This window comes from Psammomys obesus, unplaced genomic scaffold (genome assembly GCF_907164565.1).
Source record: "Psammomys obesus unplaced genomic scaffold, mPsaObe1.curated_primary_1811, whole genome shotgun sequence".
Lineage (NCBI taxonomy): Eukaryota > Metazoa > Chordata > Mammalia > Rodentia > Muridae > Psammomys > Psammomys obesus.
This window is the reverse complement of record NW_026596046.1, coordinates 27,258,116-27,281,854: the sequence shown is the minus strand read 5'-3', so window position 1 is coordinate 27,281,854 and position 23,739 is coordinate 27,258,116. Positions and strand designations below refer to the sequence as shown.

General features: G+C 39.1%; 1 protein-coding gene across 15 annotated transcripts in view; it reads right to left on the bottom strand.

Moving 5' to 3' along the window:
- The window catches only part of Dlg2 (discs large MAGUK scaffold protein 2), a 1,446,492-nt gene that overhangs the window by 466,414 nt on the left and 956,339 nt on the right, over positions 1-23,739 (bottom strand). For all 15 annotated transcript variants that reach the window (XM_055623355.1, XM_055623352.1, XM_055623367.1 and 12 more), the window contains one exon: positions 7,946-8,070. In XM_055623355.1, coding sequence (XP_055479330.1) covers positions 7,946-8,070 — 125 coding nt within the window. The remainder of the gene's footprint in view (positions 1-7,945; positions 8,071-23,739) is intronic.

Genomic DNA, 23,739 nt, shown 5'->3' with positions numbered 1-23,739 from the left:
GGAAGGAGGGGGTCTAGGAGTACTAACCCTTTTCTGATTTTAGCATCCACTGTTACGCTTGTTTGCAGTGACTGCACAAAGCTCACTTCATTATCAGATTGTCCTAAACAGTGTGTAACTTTGTCGGAAAACCATCTCCTGATTATAACCAGGACTGCCTTTAAGTTAGAAATCAGGAAACTACCTGAGCGCACCTCTTCTCCCCTTCCTTACCCCTTTGTCCTGGCATATTGCCCTCAAGGACACCATGAATTCAGTGCTGTATGAATTATATATGGCTTCAGAGTATTAGAATAGAATGGCAACATGATTTCTTGAGAGGACATGAGAAATGAATATAAATGAGTGGCATAGCTTGTAAAGTTGAAATCAAGTGTTGGCTATGAAAATGCCTTAAGGACTAGGTCTTCTGGGGACTGGACATTAATTTTGAACAAAAACATCTTGGCCATGATAATAATATTCTGAATTTCCCAGACTTTCAACAATCATCAAGCAATTATAATTTTGAAATGAAAAACTCCTCAAATTCTTCTGCCATGCTTATTATATGGCTAAAGATGCTACCGTGAAGAAGGTTTTGTTATCTTCCTCGGGCCCCCTAGGTAGAGAGAGTCTCCAAGTCTCCTACTTCTTGAGAAAAGTGTAAGGTTCTTCCTTGTTGGCTTTTACTCTGAGCTAGTTGCAGGTCTAAAAAACGATGCCAGAAAATTCACGGCAGAACTAGAATTGGATCAGGAACTTCAGACTCTTGAAGCCCACTTAAGGGTAGACACATTGAATCCATGTCTTAGCAATTCCATCATTAGATACTATTCTGCCCCCCCTTGAGTCTAACTGGATAATTGGATCTCATGAAACACTCTGACTCAGTTCTCCTGACTTTTAAAGGAATCCTACAATTTATGCTCAGCTTTGATAACAGACATGTTACCTCTTGGATAATTCTTAGAGAGTTGATATTTTAATATCTGGGATTTAAGGTCAAATATCTGCTGACATATTTAGGAAATGGGTTTATGGTCTGATATTTGCTCATGTAAAGGTTACTTACACAGATATGGAGCCTGAGGCAAAGTTTCCTCTCCCAGGTAAATGGACTCAAGGACTCAAAAAAGGTGAGGCACTTTGGTTTGTTTTCTGAGAAAGTACTTAAAGTAGGGTGAATAGGGATGGGAAGAGGATCTGAGCAAACTTCAGGAGGGAAATAAAAGGATCCAAACATATTTAAATTTAAAAATTGTTTTAAATAATAAAAATAAAATGAAGTAAAAACACAGTGAATCACACCTTTAAGTGGACTACAACACGAGAAAGGTATTTGTAAATATTTTATAACAGAAAAGAACGGCAGAATATTTTTTTTTGTAATTAAAGCTTTAGTTTTGTTTAGTTGTTTTATTTTGCACATTTATAGAGCAGAGCAGGTCCAGCATAATTACAGGAGATTTTTACCAGAAGGACAGGGTGAGTGGGGTGCAGTCAGAGAGGGGTGCCACAAGGGAAGGTTAAGTTACTGTTCTTTGAGGGTAGACGGCATGTTTATGAGGCAATGGGTGCAAGGGCTCTTTAGAAACTGAGGGGAAATGTAGTAACACCCAACACAAGGAAACAAATGTTCTCAGACAGTCATGAAGCTGCTCTGTCAGCATCTTGAGTTTACCGTAGAGAGACTGATTTTGGACTTGACATCTAGGGTTACAAAACAGCATGTTTCTATTACCTAAGGCCGCAAGATTTGGCAACTGGTTGCTGCAAGGTAATAAACCAGTACAGACATAGATTGACTCCTCTCAAATTGTATTGTTTTTCCATTGTTGAGTTACAGCTGTTCTTATATATTCTGGCTACAATTAAATTATCAAATATATTATTTTAAGATATTTTTCTCCTGTTTTAGTAGATTGCTTTTTACCTTTACAATGTATTTTAAAAACAGAAAAGGTTTTGTTCATTTTTAAAATTGACTTAGCTTTATTTTATGTGAATTGTTGTTTTGTCTGTCTGTATGTCTATGTGGAGGTGCCAGATCTTAAAGTTACAGACATTTATAAGCTGCCATGAGGGTCCTGGGATTTGAACCTGGGCCCTCTGGAAGAGCAGTCAGTGCCCTTAACCACTGAGCTGTCTTCCTAGCACTATAATAAAAGTTTTTAAGTGAGGTCTGAGTCATCTGTTTTTGTTTTTTTTACTTTGTTGCTTGTCCTTTTGACGCTACATGAGGAAACTATTGCCTACTCTAAAGGTCTTAAAGATTTATTCATATGCTTTTAAAAGTTTTATAGTTTTAGCTTATATGTTTAAGTGTTTGAATCATGTTGGGTTAATGTTTGTGTACGGTGTGAGGTAGGGACCCAGATTCATTCTATGGCAAGTAGCTATCCAGAACTCTCAAAACAGCTTTCTAAGCACAACAACAACAAACTAAGGCTTGTTTGTGGCAAAAATATTTCAATCATCTTATATCCAAATATTTAGCAAGAAGCCAAAAGGGAGGAATCCTTGAGGGGGCTTAGAAAGGTGGCATGTAGGTGATGGTATCTTAGCAGATGTGTAGCTAGAGTTGTCTCTTAGAAATTTTCTCATGTGGTGTTCAATTGTTGGGGACTTCCTGTTGACAATCACTTCAAGGTTACTTTAGAAAAGACTTTTTTTCTCTCTCTTTTTCTTTCATCCAAGTAGGTTGTCTGGATGTATAACTAATTATACAAGTAAGAGGAAACCAGAAAAAGGACAGAACTGTTCCCATTTCCTCTACTTTATTTTTAATGGCTAGAGGTGGAATGGGACAATCTATGAGTCAACTGAAATTCCAACCATTCACCCTCCTGAGGTGAATGCCATTTACCTTGAATAGTGGTCTCTCTTCTCATAGAAATCTTTCCCTAAAAGTCACAGCCAGTTTTTCGACCTGCTTTGACACCAGAATAACAATGAAAGAAAGGTTGACTTAACTTTAAAGGCACTAAAGTCTCTACTTTTGAATGGAAAATTTTGGCGTAAGTGTAGTTATTTGAAAGTCATAATTAGTTGAGTTGTGGTAGAAACTGAAATGTTGTACAGGGCAACCCATGAAGTTTTCATTTGTAGTCACAGACATTCACAGAACTTCAAAGTAGAGAGTACTCGATCAATGAAGTGATCTCTGACAGTATTTCACTTGCTGGAAATATTTAATTTCCTTACACTGCCTAAAAGTGTGTTGTTCAAACTGCCATGCTGGAAGCTATTCTATTTGTTCAAATTGGTGGTAGTGATTTTCAGACAAAAATTAGAATTTAAGTTAGTTTTCCCCACCTCCTAGTTATATGAAACCTTCATTTTAAGATGATTATCAATATTTAGTCATTAACCTTGTCATTATCTTTTTTTTTATCTTTTCTGTTTCTCTCCTTTCTTCCTTCCTTTCCTTTTTTATGTGTTCTTATCTTAAGTCATTGGTGACTTAATGACTATATATCAATGAAGTCACAAAAAAAATATGATTGTTCAAGGACAGTAAACAGAGACAATGTTGTCGTTTACACATAGGAAATGCATTCTAGTCAACTTGTCCGTAGGGTGCGATCTCAGCATAATTAATATTACTGTTGAAGGGAACATGCACATTTCTTGACTTTTTAAAAGCACTATTACCTGTAAGTAGACATAGAGGTAATAAATGAAGCAATAGACCTAAAGAAAATAACACTTTTTTTCCCATTCTGTCAAGAAATAGAAATGATTGTGTCGAGGGCCAGAAGATTAAATTGTGTCACTTGTCAGGAAACTAGCAAGCAGCCTTCTTCTACACTCTGCTTTTACTCTGTGGACAGGTTTAATAAATGCACCATTGTGTAAAATGTCATTGCTGCATGGCCAACCAAAGGATGTTGTGTGATAGCTCTTCCCTAGGAAGACATGTCAAAATTGCTCACTGGCAATCTAGGGGCCTCAGGCTACACTGAGGGCATTTATGACTCAGATAGAAAGACAGAAATAAAACACCATTCTTCAGAAGATTAGAATGTATCTATTTTTCTCAGAAAGAAAACTAATATTCTTTCTATAACATGATATTTTTTTAAGGCCAAGGGATGCTATCAGATTGTAATGACTGCTTCTAAAAGGTAAAAATACCATTGACTAGTAAGTTCTTCAGAGTCCCATCGCACAGTCAATTAATTAAACGGAACAGAAATAGAAATCTACCACTGATTGTGTATGCGTGAGCATGGGAATGATGACAACATATGTTGAGAAATGTTCAAGAGTTTCTCATGTTTTAAGAGGTCTATAAACACACATACACACAGATACATACATGCACATTTGCATTTTCCTATTTCATCACTGCCTACTCACCAGACATTTAGCAACTTAAAATAATATCATTTCCATTCTTTTGAGTCTTTTTAAATTTTTATATTAATTACAGTTTATTCACTTTGTATCTCAGCTGTAACCCCTCCCTCTTCCCAATCCCACTCTTCTTTCCCAGCTGTAACCCCTCCCTCCTCCCAATCCCACTCTTCTTCTATGCCCCTTCCCCAGTCCAATGATAGGGGAGGTACTCCTCCCTTTCCATCTGACCATATTCTATCAGGTTTCATCACGACTGGCTTCTTTGTCTTCTTCTGTGAACTGGTAAGGCTGCTCCCCCCTTAGGTGGAGGTGATCAAAGAGTCAGCCCATGAGTTCATGTCAGAGATGGTCCCTAGTCCTATTACTGGAGAACCCTCTTGGAAACTGAGCTGCCTTGGGCTACTTCTGTGCAGGGGTTCTAAGTTGTCTCCATGCATTGTCCTTGGTTGGAGTAACAATCTCAGAAAAAACCACTTTGTCCAGACTTTTTGGATCTGTTGTTCCCGTTGTGGAGCTCCTGCTCCCTCCAGGTCTTTCTGTCTCCCCCTTCTTTCATAAGATTCCCTGCACTCTGCCCAAAGTTTGGCTATGCATCTCAGCATATGTTTTGATATCCTGCTGGCTGGAGTCTTTCAGAGGCCCTCTGTGATAGGCTCCTGTCTTGTTCCCTGTTTTTCCCCTCCTCTGATGTCCGTCTCATTTGCCTTTCTGAATGAAGATTGAGCATCTTACCCAGGGTCCTCCTTGATTAGCTTCCTTAGGTGTACAGATTTTAGTATGATTATCCTAATCTCCTTAGATGCTGAAAAGGCATTTGACAAAATCCAACATCCATTCATGTTTAAAGTATTGGAGTGATCAGGGATATAAGGCACATACCTAAACATAGTAAAGGCAATATATAGCAAGCCTATAGCCAACATCAAACTAAACAGAGAGAAACTTAAGGTAATCCCACTGAAATCAGGGACAAGGCAAGGCTGCCCACTCTCTTCATACCTCTTTAACGTAGTACAACATAGTACTTGAAGTCCTTGCTAGAGCAATAAGACAATTAAAGGAGATCAAGGGGATTCAGTTTGGAATCACATGAGTGACATGAGTGACCCCCAAAATTCTATAATTTCCATTTTTAAAGTTACCTTTAATATCATGCCATAGTATAAAAAAAAAGGAAGACTTGAGAAGCTAGGAACAAGAAGACTGGGAAGGAAACAGAGTGTGAAAGGAGGCTAAAGGACAGACATGTAGTCAGGGAAATAAGGAGAAAAGAGGAAGTGATGGTGGCAGCATTTTGTGTGTGCCTATTATGGGCCTTGCCTAGCTTTGGATTTAGGTAATCTCACTGAATCTTCAGAACATCTTAGTGACTTGCCAGCACCTTCACTATCTGACAGATGAAAAAACATCAGTGAAGGAAATTTCACTCCTTCAAGGCCAAATTCTGTTAGTAACGGATATTAGAAACCCTGGCTTCCTAGAGTTTGAATAGTGCAATTCTCTCCACATGCTTGGGACTAGTGGCAAACAACAGTGCACCCTGGATCCTCTCACTCTAGCTTTATGCACTACACTGCTCCTGTAATACTGAGAAAATGCTTTCATGACGTTAGCTTGAGCCTGTGTATTACTCTTTTTTGATAATACTTCAGACAGCTCATTATTTTTTAATTAAATTTTTATTTTTTATTAATTACAGTTTATTCACTTTGTGTCCCAGCTGTAGCCCCCTCCTTCATTCCCTCCCAATCCCACCCTCCCTCCCTCATCTCCTCCCATGCCCCTCCCCCAGTCCACTGATAGGGGAGCTAGAGTGACGGGATGCAGATGTATCAGAGCAGTCTGATAGGGAACAGGTGTCTTTGCCTGTTTTCAAAGCGAAATACAGACTAGGTTATTTCTGTGTAACGCGAACAGACTAAGCAAGGATGTGACGCTGAACTCCTACTTTTCAGGTCACGTTTCTCCATGCGATGCCGTGCTGGCCAATGCTGTCTTTACCTACAGGACCTGCTTTAACTCTCTGGAAGACTGACTTCTTTCCCAAATCTGAGGAAGTTTCCTCTTAGCTCTCTCCCTGGAGACCTTGACCATGAGCTTTGGCTTTGGCGCACTCAGTCCATTTTCAGCGAGCATTGGACTAATCAATTTGGCAGAACTCTCTCACCCTTGACATCTGGTCAGTTACCTTACATTCTGCCCTTTAATATTTCATCACTCTGGCCTTCGTTCAGCCAGGATCTTGCCAAGTCTCTTTAGCCAGAATTTGTCTATCTGCTGATATTTTTTTCTTAGTAATGATCTATCTCTTGATATCTCATCTTAGTTATAGGGCTCCAATTGTTCTTGTTGTATCCAGGCATGTGTTCTTTTTCTTTTTCATTCTCCTACTGTAAAGTCTAAATCTTAGCAAGCCTACTTAAAGAATCTTCCTTAAGTCTTTAACAAACCTCACAAGTTACTGCCATTAACATCCTCCCTATCCCCCATGTCAACCTTACCTCTTTCTTCTTCTCTACTTATTCATTAGTGTGGAGGTCACCCATTGAGCAAGCGCTCATGGAACCATTTATACCCACACAATAGATGAAATAAAGCTATAACCAGGTAGAGTGGCATGCAGTTTTAACTCCAGCATTTGACAGGTTGAGACAATAATACCACAGATATGATGGTATTTTGTTTAAAAATAAACAAAATGAGCTTTTGTTTAAAAAATAAAAGATTCAATTATAATTAAATCTTCTTTGCCTATGTGGATCTATTTCCATGTAGGGTTATTTATTATATATTAATTATATATTATATATTTTGGATGGTTTCTGTAAGTTTCTGAACTCTTAGTTTTTCTGTCTTTTAGAGGTTGTTTATAATTTCTGGTTGTATTTTATATTATTTATTAATTGTTCCACGTGGGTGACTCTTATTTCTTCTACTTATGTCTAAGTTCAAAAGAGCAGAGCCTGGCCCCAGTGGCTTCTGCTCTGTCCCTGGGTGCTCTCTTGGCTCTATGCTTTTCCTTAAACTTAGCACACAGTCCTCTTCCAAAGCAAGCAGCTTTCATTCTAGTCTCCCAGACAGTTTGTTTTTTTCTCCATGTCCCAGCTTACATTTATGCAGTAACTTAATGCATTTCCAATTATCTTCTAAGACCTAGAATCTTCCAATGAGGTGGTTTCTCTGACTCTTTCTAAACATGTATGGAAAACTCTCAGAAAGCTTCTATCTCCATGTCTGTATCAGCACATTCTTTCCTAATGCTATATACAGTGTTGTTTCTATATACTGTGTTGCTGACTCATTAACTCACATTACCACTCTTTCCAAGTATACAGAGAGCCCTATAAGATTCAAAGATATATTTATAACCCCTCCTCATAGTGTCTGGCCCAATATCACATTTGGTAGCTATCAACATGCACAAATTAAATACAACTTGAAATTCAGCAAGTACAAAGAGATCTGCAGTGTCACTGCAGAAACCTTTGATAACCTTCCAAGGCCAGAAGTGTTTTAGAATTATCATTTTCCAAAGGTAGAAATGTGACTCACTGATGCAGTGGATCAACTCCCCAAGTCATATTAATGCTTCCCTCTTTACCTGAGCCTGCCGTCCTCTGCTGCCGCACCTCCTGGAATAATCTTCGTAATAAATATGCCAGGGTCATCTCCAATGTGAGGATTATCTGTCCCTCCAGCAATACTGAATCCCAGGCCTGAATTTCCCTGTAGAAACAATAAGTGGATATTAAATGATGTGCTGTCATCTAAAACCCAGTCCCCTGGCTCTTTGTGTTATCATGTTACTACTCAAATGGAAATTTGGTGATAGCAGTCTTATGTACAAAGCCATAAAGCTCACTGTCAGCAGACACAGCAAGGTCAGAGGAACGTTCCTATCTTTGTTGTGCGATAACTCAAGGGATGGTGTAATTTTGACTTAAAAATGCTTCCTTTTTGCAACAATTAAAATAACCATTATAAATTAATCAGAAAGAAGATCTTGAAAATAAAGCACCTGGACATTCAAAGAGGTTTTAGAATATCAGCTATGAAAATATGCATTCACATAAAACACGGAAAGTAGTTATATAAAAACCAAGAGATGTTAGAATAGTGAAATTTGAGTGGTTTTTGCCTCGTTACTTCTATTTTTAATGTTTTATGGGTTATTCATCAAACAGAGGGGCTCCAGCACAGCACCCTTGGACTTGAGAAGGCAAGACCCCTTCTTGAGCCAGGACACATGAGATACTTCCAGTGATGGACATGGTTTACGTGCGGTGGCAATAGACAAGCCACATGTTACTTCTTCAGCACGGAAGTTCAAGCAGCTTACAGTCTAATAAACTCTTCATACTTTTTCAAGATTGCAGTAAATCACATCCAGTATGTATGCATCTTCTAAAAATAAGGCATATTGAAAGTTCCTTCAAAATTCACTTATAATCTTTGAACATTTCTTATTTACATATTCTCTTTAATTCATATCACCATGGCTACATTCTGTTTCAACAATTGTGTTCTGATGTTTTCCCAGTTCACATTTTACTTTAAATCCTTTCTGTAAATCTAGGTACTTTTAAACTTATTTTACATGGCAAAATAATATCTCACCAATATCACACGCGATCACTTATTTAACTGGTTTGTTGATGGATATTTAATTTTGTTCATGCTAGCACTACAAACATAGTTTCTTCGATTTATGATTTCTTGATTAAGTTCCACTCTGGGATAAAATAAAGATAGCGTAAAGATTTATCACTTAAACCTGAGAAATTAATTAGGGCACTCAATTAGTCATAAAACCTCAATGTCAAGTTAAAGTCAGATATAAATTGACAGTGATGATGCAATGAATGTCAAGGAAATATTTAGCACTTTTTTTTTTTGTGAGTGTGCACATGAGGGAGGGGTTACACAGACCTGTATGTGCACATGAAGAGGACAGAGGAGAATGTTAGATGCCTTCCTTTATGGCTTTCTATCCTTCTCCTGAGAAAAGGTCTCACTGAACCTGAAGCTTATCATTTTGGACATAGGCTGGCTGACTGGCCAATCAGCCCTTGCCACCCTCTCTTTTCCCTTGATCATTGCTGAGGCTGCAAGTGAGTGTGCTGATGCCTGTGTGTGCTGGGAAACCAAACTGAGGTCTTCTTCCTAGATGAGGGATATCATACATGAGAAGCAAGTGCTCTCACTCACCTCGCCATCCCTCCAATACTGGCTTAGAACTTTGTTTATTTATGAGTTTAAGAAAAGTGAATTTTTGAGGGTTCCTTTCACAGTTGTATATTTATACTGAATGCTTAAGATTTTAAATTAGTCAAATGCAAATAAAATCTTATGTTTTATGTGGACACCGGACAGACAATACCATCTGTGCACATGCAGAAAAATGGACACATGGACAGGGACACACACACACACACACACACACACACACACACACACACATACACATACTCACTCACTCACTCAAATAAATTTTTTTCCTTTTCTTTCCTTCCTCTCTTCTAAGTCCCACCCTCACACCTTCTTACCCCCATACTCCTCTCCCTTTCTCTTCAGAGAGGGGAAGGCTCCCATGGATACCAACCCATCCTGGAACATCAAGATGCAGCAGGACTAAGCACAGCCTTTCCCACTGAAGCCAGACAAGGTATCTCAGCTTGTCTGGCAGGAAAACAGGATCTAAAGGCAGGCAACAGAGACAACCCCTGCTCCAGTTGTTAGGAGACCCATATGAAGATCAAACTGCCCATCTGCTACATATGTATAGGGGGCCTAGGACCAGCCCACGCATGCTCTTTGATTGGTAGTTCAGTCTCTGTGAGTCCCCAATGGGCACAGGCTAGTTGACTTGTTAGGTCTTTTTGTGGTGTCATTGATGCCTCAGGTTCCCTCAATCCTTCCTCCCATTTTTCCACTAGACTCCCTGAGCTGGCCTAATGTTTGGCTGTGGGTCTCTGCAACTGTTTCCAGCAGCTGATGGAAACATCACCACTCTCAGAGGTCAGTTACACTAGGCTTCTGTCTGCAAGCATAGCAGATTATTGTTAAGAGTATTAGGGGTTGGCTCTCTGCCATGGGATGGGTCTCAGTCATTGACTGGGCATTCTCTCAATCTCTGCTCTATCTTTATCCCTGTATATCTTGTAGGCAGGACAAATTTCGGGTCAAAGGTTTTGAAGGTGGGTTGGTGTTACTTTCTTCCGCTGGAAGTCCTTCCTGGCTATAAGAGGTGGCTACTTAAGGCTCCATATCCCCAGCTTCTAGGAGTCTCAGTTAGGGTCACCCCCATAAAGTCTCTGGAACCTCCCCTGTCCAAAGTCTCCAGCTAGTCCCAGAGATGCCCTCCAATGATTTCCTTTCTCTCTCTCAGCCTTCTTCCTGGCCCCTCCTCTGATCTTACCACACCTGATCCCCATCCCTATTCCCCCCAACCCCTTCTCCTACCCATTTCCCTCCACCCACCTTAGATGTCTACTTTATTTCTTCAACTGAGTGAGATTCAAGCATCCTTCCTTTGGTCCTTCTTGTTACTTAGCTTCTTTGGGTTTGGTTATCCTGTACTTAACAGCTTGTATCTACTAATAAGTGAGAACATACCATGTATATCTTTCTGGGTCTGGGCTATGTCCCTCAGGATGATATTTTCTAGTTCCATCCATTGGCCTGCAAGTTGCATGATGCTTTTGTTTTTAATAGCTGAGTAGTATTCCACATTTTCCTTACCCATTCTTCAGTTGAGGAACATCTAGGTTGTTTCCAGCTCCTGGCTATTAAGAACAACGCTCAATCTCCATCCCGAAAGGCAAAGAGGATGGGCATCAGAAGAAGAAGAAAACAGGAAACAACCTAGGAACCTGCCACAGAGGGCCTCTGAAAGGCTCTGCCCTGCAGACTATCAAAGCAGATGCTGAGACTTATGGCCAACTGTTGGGCAGAGTGCATGGAATCTTATGTAAGAAGTGGGAAATAGTAAGAGCTGGAGAGGACAGGAACCCCACAAGGAGAGCAAAAGAACCAGAAAATTTGAACACATGGGTCTTTCCAGAGACTCATACTCCAACCAAGTACCAGGCATGGAGATAACCTAGAACCCCTGCACAGATGTAGCCCATGGCAGTTCAGTGTTCAAGTGGGTTTCATAGTAATGGGAAGAGGGACTGTCTCTGACATGAACTGATTGGCCTGCTCTTTGATCACCTCCCCCTGAAGGGAGAGCAGCCTTACCAGGCCACAGAAGATGACAATGCAGCCACTCCTGATGTGATCTGATAGACTAAGATCAGAAGGAAGGAGAGGAGGACCTCCCTTATCAGTGGACTTGGGGAGGGGCTTGCGTGAAGAAGGGGGAGGGAGGGTGGGACCGGGGGAGGAGGGTGGGGCTTATGGGGGGATACAAAGTGAATAAAGTGTACTTAATAAAATAAAATAAATAGAAAAAAAGAATAAAGCTGTTGTGAACATAGTTTTGCAAGTGTCCTTTTGGGATAGTGGAGCATCTTTTGGCTATATGCCCAGGAGTGGTATAGCTGGGTCTTGAGGTAGAACTATTACCAGTTTTCTGAGAAACTGCCAATGTGATTTCCCAAGTGATTGTGCAAGTTTGGACTCCCACCAGCAATGAAGGAGTGTTTCCCTTTTTCCACATCCTCTCCAGCATATGTTGTCACTTGAGCTTTTGATCTTAGCCATTCTGATGGGTGATGTTAGTGGTAAAAGATGGAATCTCAGAATCATTTTGATTTGTATTTCTTTCATGACAGCTTGAAATCAGGGATAGTGATACCTCCAGAAATTCTTGTACAGGATTGTTTAGTCAATCCTATGTTTTTCTGTTGTTTCATATGACGTTGAGAATTGCTTTTTTAAGGACTGTAAAGAATTGTGTTGGAATTTGGATGGGAATTGCATAGAATCTGTAGAATGATTTTGGTAAGATGACCATTTTTACTACATTAATTTTACCAATCTATGAGCATGGTGATCTTTTTTTATCTTCTGATAGCTTCTTCAATTTCTTTCTTCAGAGACTTGAAATTCTTGTCATACAGGACTTTATCTTGCTTGGTTAGAGTTACACCAAGATATTTTATATTAGTAGAGTGTTGTTTTTCCAATTTCTTTCTGACCCTTTTTATCATTTATGTAAAGGAGGGCTACTGATCTTTTTTTAAAAGTTAATTTTGTATCCAGCCACTTTACTGAAGGTGTTTATCAGCTGTTGGAGTTCTCTAACGTTTTCTTATGATGGGAACATTAGAGATTTAGTTTTAGGAACTGTGGAATATTCAGAATTTGATTATCAGCTGTAGGTGCCATGGTGTGTAATTGACTTAAAATCAAATTTTTTCTCTTGTCTAATCTATCACATCGTTTAACAATTGTCCTTCTATGCCTTTTATCTTGTTTTGTAGCAGCATTCTTCTATGTATTTATATGACTCAATCGCTTTAGATTCACATATGAGAATAGACAACATTTTTTTTTATCTTTTGTATATTTCACTTTGCATAGTGTTCTTTAATTCTATGTTATTACAAATGATAAGACTACTTTCTTTTTATAGGTTGAATAACATTGCATACCAAATTCTCTTTATCCATCCAGCCCAGGATGAACATTAATTTGACCCCAAAAGTTGGCTGTTTATATTAGGCAGAGACATACTGTGTTGGCCAGTCTGGCCTAGAACTCATGATCCTCTTGCCTCAGGCTCTCCAGCACTGGTATTTCAGGAATGTGGCCTTAATTCTGACTTGTTATTTTCCACAGTACAGTATGAGGGTGTAGAGATCTCAATACATTGATGTCAAGATGTCAGGTGAATAACAAGAAGTGGGGAAACTGAAGTTTCTGTTAGCTTTGCTTTCAGCTTCTTGAGGACTTTACCAGTATTTTCACTTTTCCAACAACAGTTAATCAGGTTTTGTTTTTGCCACATTCTTTTAGGATTTCTTTTGTTGTTATAATAGCCATTCAAACACATGTGAAGTGAAGCCCCATTGTGCTTTTATTTGCATCTTTTATATATTTAGATTAATCCCAGATTATCTACATGGCTTTTAAGCATTTTCTCTAAATTGAGATTTGTATCTTTATTGTTAATTGCTTCCCTGATGAATAATGTAATGCTTTTGCTGTCTATATTTTGGGGATTAAATTAAAAGAAATTTACCATCCAATGTAGTTTAGACTGTCTTTTTCCAGTAAGTTTATACTTTTCAATCTTATGTTTAAAGTGTTAATTAATTTTGAGCTCCTTTTATTAGTGATGTCACATAAGGGTCCAATTTTACTTTTGTTGTATATCGAGCTTTCTCAAAACATTTATTAAAAAGATTATTTCTTGTTATGTATTTTTGGAACCTAAAAAAAGTAGATTAACTGACTGTAAATGTGTTAAATCTTTTCTGAGATCCCTAGTTTTTCCCAATGGTTGATATGTATATTTTTATTCTGATGCTATGTTGTTTTAATGCTTTTTCCCTTTGTAGAATAATTTAAAACCTAACAGTATGATCTTTCAGCTTTCACCTTTTTCTAATGACTGCCTTGGCTACTTAGATTTTTTTTCATGTTACTATAGAGTTTTTCATCTTTCTACTAAAATTCTAGTTGTTCTTTTTTTTTTTTTAATACATCTATGAAACATGATATTAGAATCTTGGAAATAACCAAGACTGAGTTGGCTATGTAGATCTATTCACTCAGCTAAGTTTTTATCACAAAAGGTGTGTTTCGTATCATTTAGTGAGGTTTCTGTTTGCATTCTAGCAATGCTATCTATCACATTAACTAATTTACGTATGTTTACATATAGTCCTAGACTACCAAAGAGAAATTGCATGTGGTCATGGAATCTTTTCACTATTTTGTTGAATTAACTTTGCTACAGGAGTTAAATGATCACCCAGTTCTCAGAGTAGGTCACTTCTTTGGTGTTTGTTTTTATTAAAGACTTATTTCTGTGTATTTAAGTGCCTGCTTGAATGCATTTTCCATGTGGGTATGCTCAGTGTCTGAGGAGGCCGGAAGTGGGCACCAACTTCCCTGGAACTGGAGTTGCTATGAGCCACCATACAGATGTTAGGAACCAAACCCAAATCCTTTTTCAAGAGCTTCAAATGTCTTAACCACAAGCAATATCTCGAGTCTCTTGTGATTTTATTTATAAATGTTTTCAGAATTGATTACGTGTACATGTCTATGTCTGTATGGGTTTGTGCATATGAGTGTGGTGCCCTTGAAAGCCTGAAGAGGTAGTTGAAGCTGCTGGGATTGGAGTGACATGTGAACTGGCTGACACAGATACTTGGAACCAGACTCTGGTAGTTTGTAAGGATAGAATGCATTCTTAGTGGCTAGTCATTTGCATTTCCTCTATTTGCAATTTTACAGCTGTGTCTATTAACTTGGGTCACATATTGTTACTTGTGGTTGCCTATTTCCATCTTTAGTGTTTTTTCTTGTTTGTGGAGACTTATTGGACACACAGCGTTATTAATCAATATTTTGGGAAAAAGTGATTAGTTGAGACACCTATAGAGGAGGTACTCAAAGGGATACTGAGGGGAAGACTCACAAAGGACACAACACACATCTATAATTCCTTGAGGAATGCATTGTGAAGTCGGAAGTCATTTTATCCTATATGAATATAAGAATGAAAAAGGTAAAGGTGGAATATTCAGATTGTGGCTTAGCTCCAGAAGGAATAATGATGTAGTGACATCCAAATCGGGGGCATGCTGGTTTTGAAGGAATGAGCACTCCCTTCACTCAGCAAGTAGCTCACTAATCTAAAAGTATGAGGATCTGTAAGTCTACCAAGAATGAAAACGGATGACTTTGAAGGATTCTTTAGGAATACTGGCTAAACACAGGAAAACTACTCTTGCAATTGAGAAAAGAAACCATTTGAAGAAATTTTAGAAGGGAAAGTCTATCACAATTGTGTTTTTAAAACATTCTGTGATTCAACAAATCTTGAAAGTAACCGCTTTGAAAACGACAAAGAAACACTTAACCACTGTTTAAAGAACTGACTGCAGTACAGAGCATGTGGTGTCTCTTCTCTTTCCTACTCTATGTTTTCCGGACCCCAACTCCACACCAAGGAAAAGGATGAATGAATGGGGACTCCACTATGGAAAGATGTTGACATAAACAGAATTTAACTTGTTTTGTGTTTCTGATCTCAAGAATTCTCAAAAGCTTTTATAGTCCTACTAAAATCTGTCTTCCAGATGGGTCCTGTTAGTCACTGAATTTTTTAGGAGAGGTTTGTCTGAATTTAGGTAAAAACTGATTTGAAGTGCTTTCTCCCTTCCCTTCCTGTTTCTCCCAGCTGTTGTCACTGTGAGGCCTGTGTAACCCCATTTCTGACAAAGAAACTCCATCTTAAGGGTAAATGACCTAGGCATAAACTCCAGTTTCAAAAAGGAGAAAATCCCACAAAAATGTGCTTTGACCACTCACCTCTGGTAATATTTAACCATCACCCCTAGCAATAACGGCTAATCAGTGAACATGTGAAGTTTATCCATGTGTTCTTTACAATAGGATGAGTAAAGCAATTACAGTTTGTCCCTCCGGACACCCATTATTTGCTAAATGTCAATCAATCACAGAACTGCCAAGCTGGAATTCCCTGGTCCTCCTCAAAACCCAATAAAAACCTTCCTTCCCCTTCCTTCAGGGCTCTATACTTGAGAACTGCTGTGTCGGTGATGGTGTGGGCCCGAGCTAGATCATCTAATAAAGACCTACTGTGTTTACTTTGGAATTGGCTCCTTGGTGGTCTTTGGGGTCTGAGAAATGAGAATAATACCACCAACCTGCAACACACAGTAGATCTCAGTGAAAAGAAGAGCTGCTTGTCTTTCTCCAGGGCTAAATCATTTCAACCCTCTGACACCTGTCCCAGAGGTTCTGGCTGCAAAGGCAGATCTCAGCTCTTTCCTCTCATGAGCAGCATCTCTTCATGGGAACCAGATGACCTCTGGATGATACTCTTAGAAGCTGAAAATTGTGGCTAATAAACTGAGTGTTGGAGTCCCACACCATCAATAGCTGGGCAACACCTGCATGGGGTTCCAGGTTGGCTTTTGTGTCCTTGCAGTTTGGTAGATTCCATGACTGATGCATGTGACTGGTTACCAGTTTTACACATTTGCTGACTACCCTGCGAAAATGCAAGCTATTGTCTAGCTAAGCAGTGCTTCCAGCTGCTTGTGCTCTGTGGCATCTTTTCTCATCAGAACAAGCACACCATGTCCCTAGGAAGGCTCCTCTTAAAAAAAAATATTCCTCAAAAAATGTTGCCAAAAAGAGAAAAGGTAAGTCATAAGGAAATCTCATGTTTTTGTATACTGTTTCATAGATATGTTCTTTTTGTACTTTAGAAATTAAATTCTTATTTAAAATACTATTCTCTATAATCCTGTTTTAGGAATTTATCCCAGAGATATATCATCTATAGGTATGTGTAATGTTTTGTCGTGGAATTACTTTTCTAAAGTAAAACCTACACACACACACATACACCACACTCCTGAAATCAATATCCATACAACAGAGACATGATTCAAATGAGTGTGATGGGCTAGGGAAGTCACTCAGTGGGTTAGAACCGTTGCTGCACAAGCCTGAGTTCAAATCCTCTGGTCCCCTCTGCAATGTCTTGGAATAGGTACTAGGGATTGAATACTAAGAACTCAAACAAACAACTGTTTGATTTATCTAAAGCTACATAGCAACTACTCACTGGATTTTAAATACAAAGACAGATTTTTCAGGTTCTAAATATTTTTTTTTCATCATGTCACTCAGCTTCTTCTAAGCTCAAGAGTAACTTGATAGCAGTGGGATAATTAACATAGTAATAAGTGTTCTTATTCTTGTCATTATTAATATCATGAAACAAACTTTAAAAAATATGATTAGTAAATAAGCATGGACGATTTGGACCTGAAACTGGTAACTCATTCTGCCATTCTCAACTTTGAGTCTAGTTTTTTTTTTTGTAAAATGGAGACAATGACAGCCATGTCACAAAGCTGTCAGCCAGAAGGAAGCAGATGATGTGGAGACCAGCACAGGGCTCACCAGGGCTCATGCAAGATGGGGAGACAAAATTGGAAGAAGTAAATCAAGCTCATGTAGAATGCTAATTGAACTTTAGAGAACTATTGGTGCTAACAGAGAAGGAAAAATACTGATACCATGAGAGAGAATAATGCTTACTTGGCAGTAATCATTGAGTGATCGCTCTATTTTAGGCACTGTGTAATGACATCCTTGAGGAATGTAAAATAACCAGGGTTATTGCAAACAAGTCCCAGGCATAGTTACAACCTGCAATGCCATTAGAAACAAACACATACTTCATACAGATTTCAACAAACTGTCTTAGTTTCTTGATCATTTCTCAATGTCAGGGGGAAACAATTGGACTTCCTCTTCTCTTCCCATTAAGTCATCCATTTTCAATGACATGCCTGCTGCATTCCCAGAGAGTCATCTAAGAGGACTCCTGTTTAGAGCATGTGTACACAGAATTAGGAGAGGAATGGGGACTCTCATGAGAGTCATTCCTGACTTCTGCTTGCCTGTCAGTCCACACATGATGTTCAACACACAAATCATTTTGATTTGAGGTATTCCTTAAAAACTGCCAGCATCTTTCATCTTCCATTGCCTCCTGCCTATTTTCAGACCTTATTACTTCTCACTGCTTTTCCTGCTTTTAGTCTTTATTTCTTCCCCTCTAATCTCTCATGAGCACTTCAGTCCTTCCTCTCACCGAGGTCTGTCTTAAAAGATGACTCTGAGAATGAAGCTGAACGGCAGCTTGCATTGGCTAGAGTCAAAGGTAGCTGGGTGACTTTTCCTTCCAGCCAAAGAAGAGAGCCACTCCTCAGCCCTTTCATATCACTGCTGTTCTGGAACTGGTGGATGATTATTTTTCTTCCCTCAGGAAATCCAGGAATTAATCTTTCTTAAATGAAATATCAAGTTTTAGACGTTAGACTCTCTCCTTCTCTCTCTCTCCGATTCCCTTCCTCTCTCCTGCTTTTTCTCTCCCTCTCTCCCCCCTTTCTTTTTCTTTTTCTCTCTCCTTTTCCATCTCTCTCCCCCAACAGTATGTGTTATTTTAAGTCCTCTGAAAAGCATGTGCCAAGACAGACACATGAGGAAATCTATTATTATTTAAAAATGGCTGTAAAAGTAAATGGGGAAATAGCCAGAAGAGGTTGAAGGGCAACGGTCTGACCATGCAATCCAACTCCCACTCCAGCTAGGTGAAATGGCCATGAAACACTTAAAGAAATGCTCAACATCCTTAGTCATCAGAGAAATAAAAATCAAAATGACTCTGAAATTCCATCTTACACCCATCAGAATGGTTAAGATCAAAAACACAAGTGATAGCACATGCTGGCAAGGATTTGGAGAAAGGGGAAGATTCCTTCATTGCTGGTAGGAATGCAGACTTGTACAACCACTCTGAAAGTCAGTCTGGCACTATCTCAGAAAACTGGGACTAGCTCTACCTTAAGACCCAGCTATACCACTCCTGTGTATATACCCAAAATGTGCTCCTCCATTCGATAAGGACATTTTCTCAACTATGTTCATAGTTTATTTGTAATAGCCAGACTCTGGAAACAACCTTGATGTCCCTCAATCAACTTGGTCCTTGTATAGGTTCCCTAGTAAGGGGAATGAGGGCTGACTCTCACATGGACTCTGTTGCCTGCTTTTGGATCACTATCCCCTGGCGGGGCTACCTCTCCAGGCTGCAGGTGAAGAGAATTTGCTGAGTCCTAGATGGGTATTGGGGGGGGGTTCCCCTTTTCTAAAGAGTAAGGGAGGGGGGATAGGGAAAACAGAGAGGGAGGTTGGGACTGGAAAGAGAGGAAGGAGAGAGCTGTGACTGGGTTATAAAGTGAATAAATAAAAATTAAAAAAAATAGATGTCTCAGAGAGAGAGACAGAGAGTGAGAGACTAGAAGGAGGGTCAGTTGATAACCTCCTAGAATGCCGCTTTGAAATCCATGAAGATTAATCTTCTATCTCCCAGAATGCACCCTACATCCACAGCCCTGAAGCACTTAGTCATTGGCTGTTCAGAGCAGCCAAGGGAAGCATGGCCTTGGGGCAAACTTCAGAATAAATTTCAGCTTTCAGAGCGCTGCAGCTGGGCTCCTGTGAATTATGCTCCCTGTAGTTGGCAGTCTGTGAAGCACATTCTCATGGCTGCCACACAGCTCAACATTGTGAGGATGAAAGAAAACATGTGCAAGCCAGCGACAGAGTTTCAGGGTCAGCCTTTTGCAAAGTGCTCCCTATTGCCTTCATTCATTTATGCTTTATCTGTGGAGCCTCACATATCCCCTCGCCAGCACAAAGAACACCTGGCTCGGTATACATCCTCATTTCCTCTCCATTTTCTCTATAGTTTCACAACTCATTTTTCCATGTAGCACATTGTACCATTCTTGCTTGCATTCTTACCTGCCACATTCTTTTGCTAACATCCATTCAAAGCATAACAGTTAGGATAAGGAAGAAACTGGATACATCTTTTTTTTTTTTGCATGAACTTAACCGAACAGACTGTTTTTCTGCCTAGAATGCCTCTCCTCTCTTCAGTACTCAATTTATCTTCTAATAACAAATTCTACCGCATCTGTTATCTATGATATGTTCTTTAGCTGCTTCATGGAGATGAAGCTGCCATTCCCTCCATGCTTCTGCACAACTTTATGCATAACACAAATTGAATACCAGGCTACTTGAATATTGTACTGGCTGGTTTATGTCACCTTGACATGAGCTAAAGTCATTTGGATGGCTGAGCTGTGAAGAAAAGGTCAGGTGACGGAGGTTACTTAATTTTACTATAAAAAAGGCAAACAGCTGAACCATCTCATTAATCGTACATTTATTTGAATAACCACTATGGATTCAAAATTGTGGCAGACGCTGAAAACTAAAGATCACAAAGGATTCAATACTTTTTCTCCAAAGCCTGAGGTCTTCTGGGTTCTATGGTGGAGAACAGTGTGGGCGTGGCTTTCTCTGGGTCCAGGTGTAAGACATTTTCTTCATTAATGGTCATTGTGGGAGGGCCCAGCCCACTGTACATGGGGCCATCCCTGTGCTGGTGGTCCTGGGTTCTATAAGACAGTAGACTGAAAAAGCCATGTAGAGCAGGTCCAAAAGCACCACTTCTCCATGGCTTGCTTTAGACTATCTTCCTTCGCCTCCCTCTATCCCAGCTAATTTCTTCATTTCTTATTCATCACTTAATATGAATAGATTCTTTGTGTTCCCAAAGTATACTTTTCTCATTTTCTCTCTAAACATTTATGTGTATGCCTCTTTTTTTCCTCAGTGGTGGTTCTTGCAATCTGCTAACTGTTGAAAATGACATTTTCTTCTTTACTAAACTGTGAGGCTAGTTTAAAAATGAGTAATACTCTGAATTTTTTTTTCATGATAACAGCTACCTTTGTCTTTTGTGTTATGGTGGGAAAAAATACTTGAACAAAAGCAACTTAGAGCGGGAAGAGTTTGTTCTAGCATACAGTTCTGGGTTATAATCCATTACTTTGGGAAAAGTCAGTATGGGTGGACTCCTGACAACTGGTCACCCTGGTCTCAGGAAGTAGAAAGCAATGAATGCATGAAGCACGGGAGCACTCTGTTCAGTTGCTTTCTAAAGACCCTCAGGCCGGGGAACAGTGTTATTTATAGTGCAGGATCTTTCTACTTCAGGCTTTCCACACCACCCTCAGAGGTACATCTTAAGGTGATTAGGTTTTGCCACGTTGACAATTAGTGCTAAACAGAGGATGCGATTTACTTGTGTACTGTGTGGGAGTGGCAGAAATATGAAGTGCTAACTACCATTGTTGCTGTTTTAATAAACAGCAAAGCACAGAGAAACGGTGGAGTTTTTCACTGTTACATACTCACAAAGGTCAGCTTCGCCTTTAGTGAGGCTATAAAAATTGTTAATTTTGTTAAAATTTGAGAGCATGTGTTGTATTTTAACTCTGAGATAATCCCTAGATTATCTTGTTGAAGGCTTGGTCCTTAGGGCAGCAGTTTCAGATGTGAGGTCTTTGGGAAGTGATTGGATCATGATAGTTCCAATTTCATGATAGAATGGACAGGCTTACCGGCCTATTGGGGAATGGTAGAAACAGGGTGATTGTACTAGAGGGAGGAAATAAGTCACTGGCTGCATGACCTTGAACGGTTTGTTTCTGCTACTGGCCCCTACATCTCCCCTCTTCTTTTAAAGCTCTCACACTCCATTCAAATGCTTCCTGTCATCATGCTCTGTCTCATCACAAGCCCTGAAACAAGTACACCAAGGGACCGTGCCTGACACACACAAGCCTAAATCAATCTTGCTTCTTTTACTTGATTTTATTGGGTATTTTACTACAATGATATATGTGTTGAAAAGTATAACAGACACACTTTTTTGTTGCTTATTATATGGAAAGTTATTTTTTTTAATGAGAAATTGTTTCAATAGTAAACCAAGTGAGTGAAAATTTTATTGAACATTATTTGTCTTGAAGGACTGACATACAACTAGTGGTTATACAGTATTATGTATCTGATTGAAAATTTTCTATAAATGAATAGAGCAAGTTTGTGTTTGTGACAAAAGCAGCTGACAACATTTGTGATCAGCAGTAAATTCTGAGTTTTAAAGAAAATGTTTGGATTTGCCTATCTTGCTCTTACCATCATAATCATGACTGATATTTAACTTTCTTTTCTGATGAGATAGGTAGCATTGTAAATAAATATGAGTTATTTTGATGTTGTATAGTAAAATATGTCAACATTTATATGATTGACTTAATGAACCAGTATTTTTCAGTTAGCCAGTACATAATATTCTGTAATGCATGTGAAAGGTTCATTTATATTATAAGTGACATGAATAACTTTGAGTTAAAATAGTACAGAATGTTCACTGACATAGCATTGGGTCTCATGATGTAAAGAAATTTAAGATAAAAATCCTTATCATTTGCTAGGTTTTAGTGCTGCATCAAAAAATATTCATAATTTTAGGAATAGGTTATAGAAACTTAGACTGTCTCTTTTCATTCAAACACTTTACCTTTCAAATTTGCTTCAACCAAAATAACTAATATTTCTTGTCTTTAAAATCTAAAAGAAGGGGGAAGGAGTGAAGGGTGGGAATTGCATTAAACATGTACACAGATTAACCATGTAAATGCTGCCTCAGTCTCTGTGAGTTCATATGTGTGTGAATCATGTTGTTTTAGAGGTCCTTGTTTTCTTGGTGTACTCCATCCCCTCTGGCTCTTACAGTCTTTTCCTCTCCTCTTCAGAGGAGTTTCCTCAGTCCTAGGGGAGGGGCTTGATGGAGACATACTGTGTGGGACTAAGTGTTCCAAGGTCTCTCACTCTGCAGAATGCCTGGGTGTGAGTTTTTGTATTTGTTCCCATCTGCTATAGGAGAAAGCTTCTCTAATAATGGCTGAGCAAGGCACTGACCTATGAGTATAGCAGACTATCATTTTATTGCTACAATTTTTTTTTGAACAGTAGTATTTAGTTTTACCAAAGTATCTTGGCTATCTAGTCTCAGGCTCTTGGTCATCATGCAGCTTCGGGTATGGGTTCTATTTTATAGAGTGGACCTTAACTCAAATCAGATATTGATTGATTTCTTCCATAAGCTTAGTGCTACCTGTGCCCTAGTATATCTTGCAGACAGGATACCATTGTAGATTAAAGGGTTTGTGGCTGCATTGGTGTTTATGTTTCTCCTTTGGCAGTATACAGAGTACCTTCCTGTACCAAGCCACTAGCATGAAGGGGTGGACGGTGATGCTCTATGTGGGCTTTAGTTTGACATCCCCATGTTCAATGAGTTGTGTAGCTGTCATTGTCAGTGATGGAGCCTTGCTGACAGCTTGTGGAGAGCAGCCTGGGCGCCAATCTGGGCGCCAACCTGGATTATTCTGGGTTCCCACAGAACCCCTTTAACAACTCAATTAGAAGTAACACTAAGTTTTAATTTATGATATAATGAACAGTTGAATATATATACATAGATAATTAAATTTGGACACTAAAAGGGTTCTTAGACTGAAATATTTAAGAATTTTTGTTGTAAACAATACTCTTACCATTTAACATGGTATTGATGCTGGGCTGTTCTCAAGCCTATTTGTATCCAGTTCTTAAAGTATTAGTCAGCAGTATCAGCTCTTGAAATCAACCTCAATTTTCATCAGTTTTTCTTAGGTTGCAACAAAATCTAAGGTGCTGAGGCAGCAGAATGCGTGAAGGGAGCCAGCAGGTGGATCCATT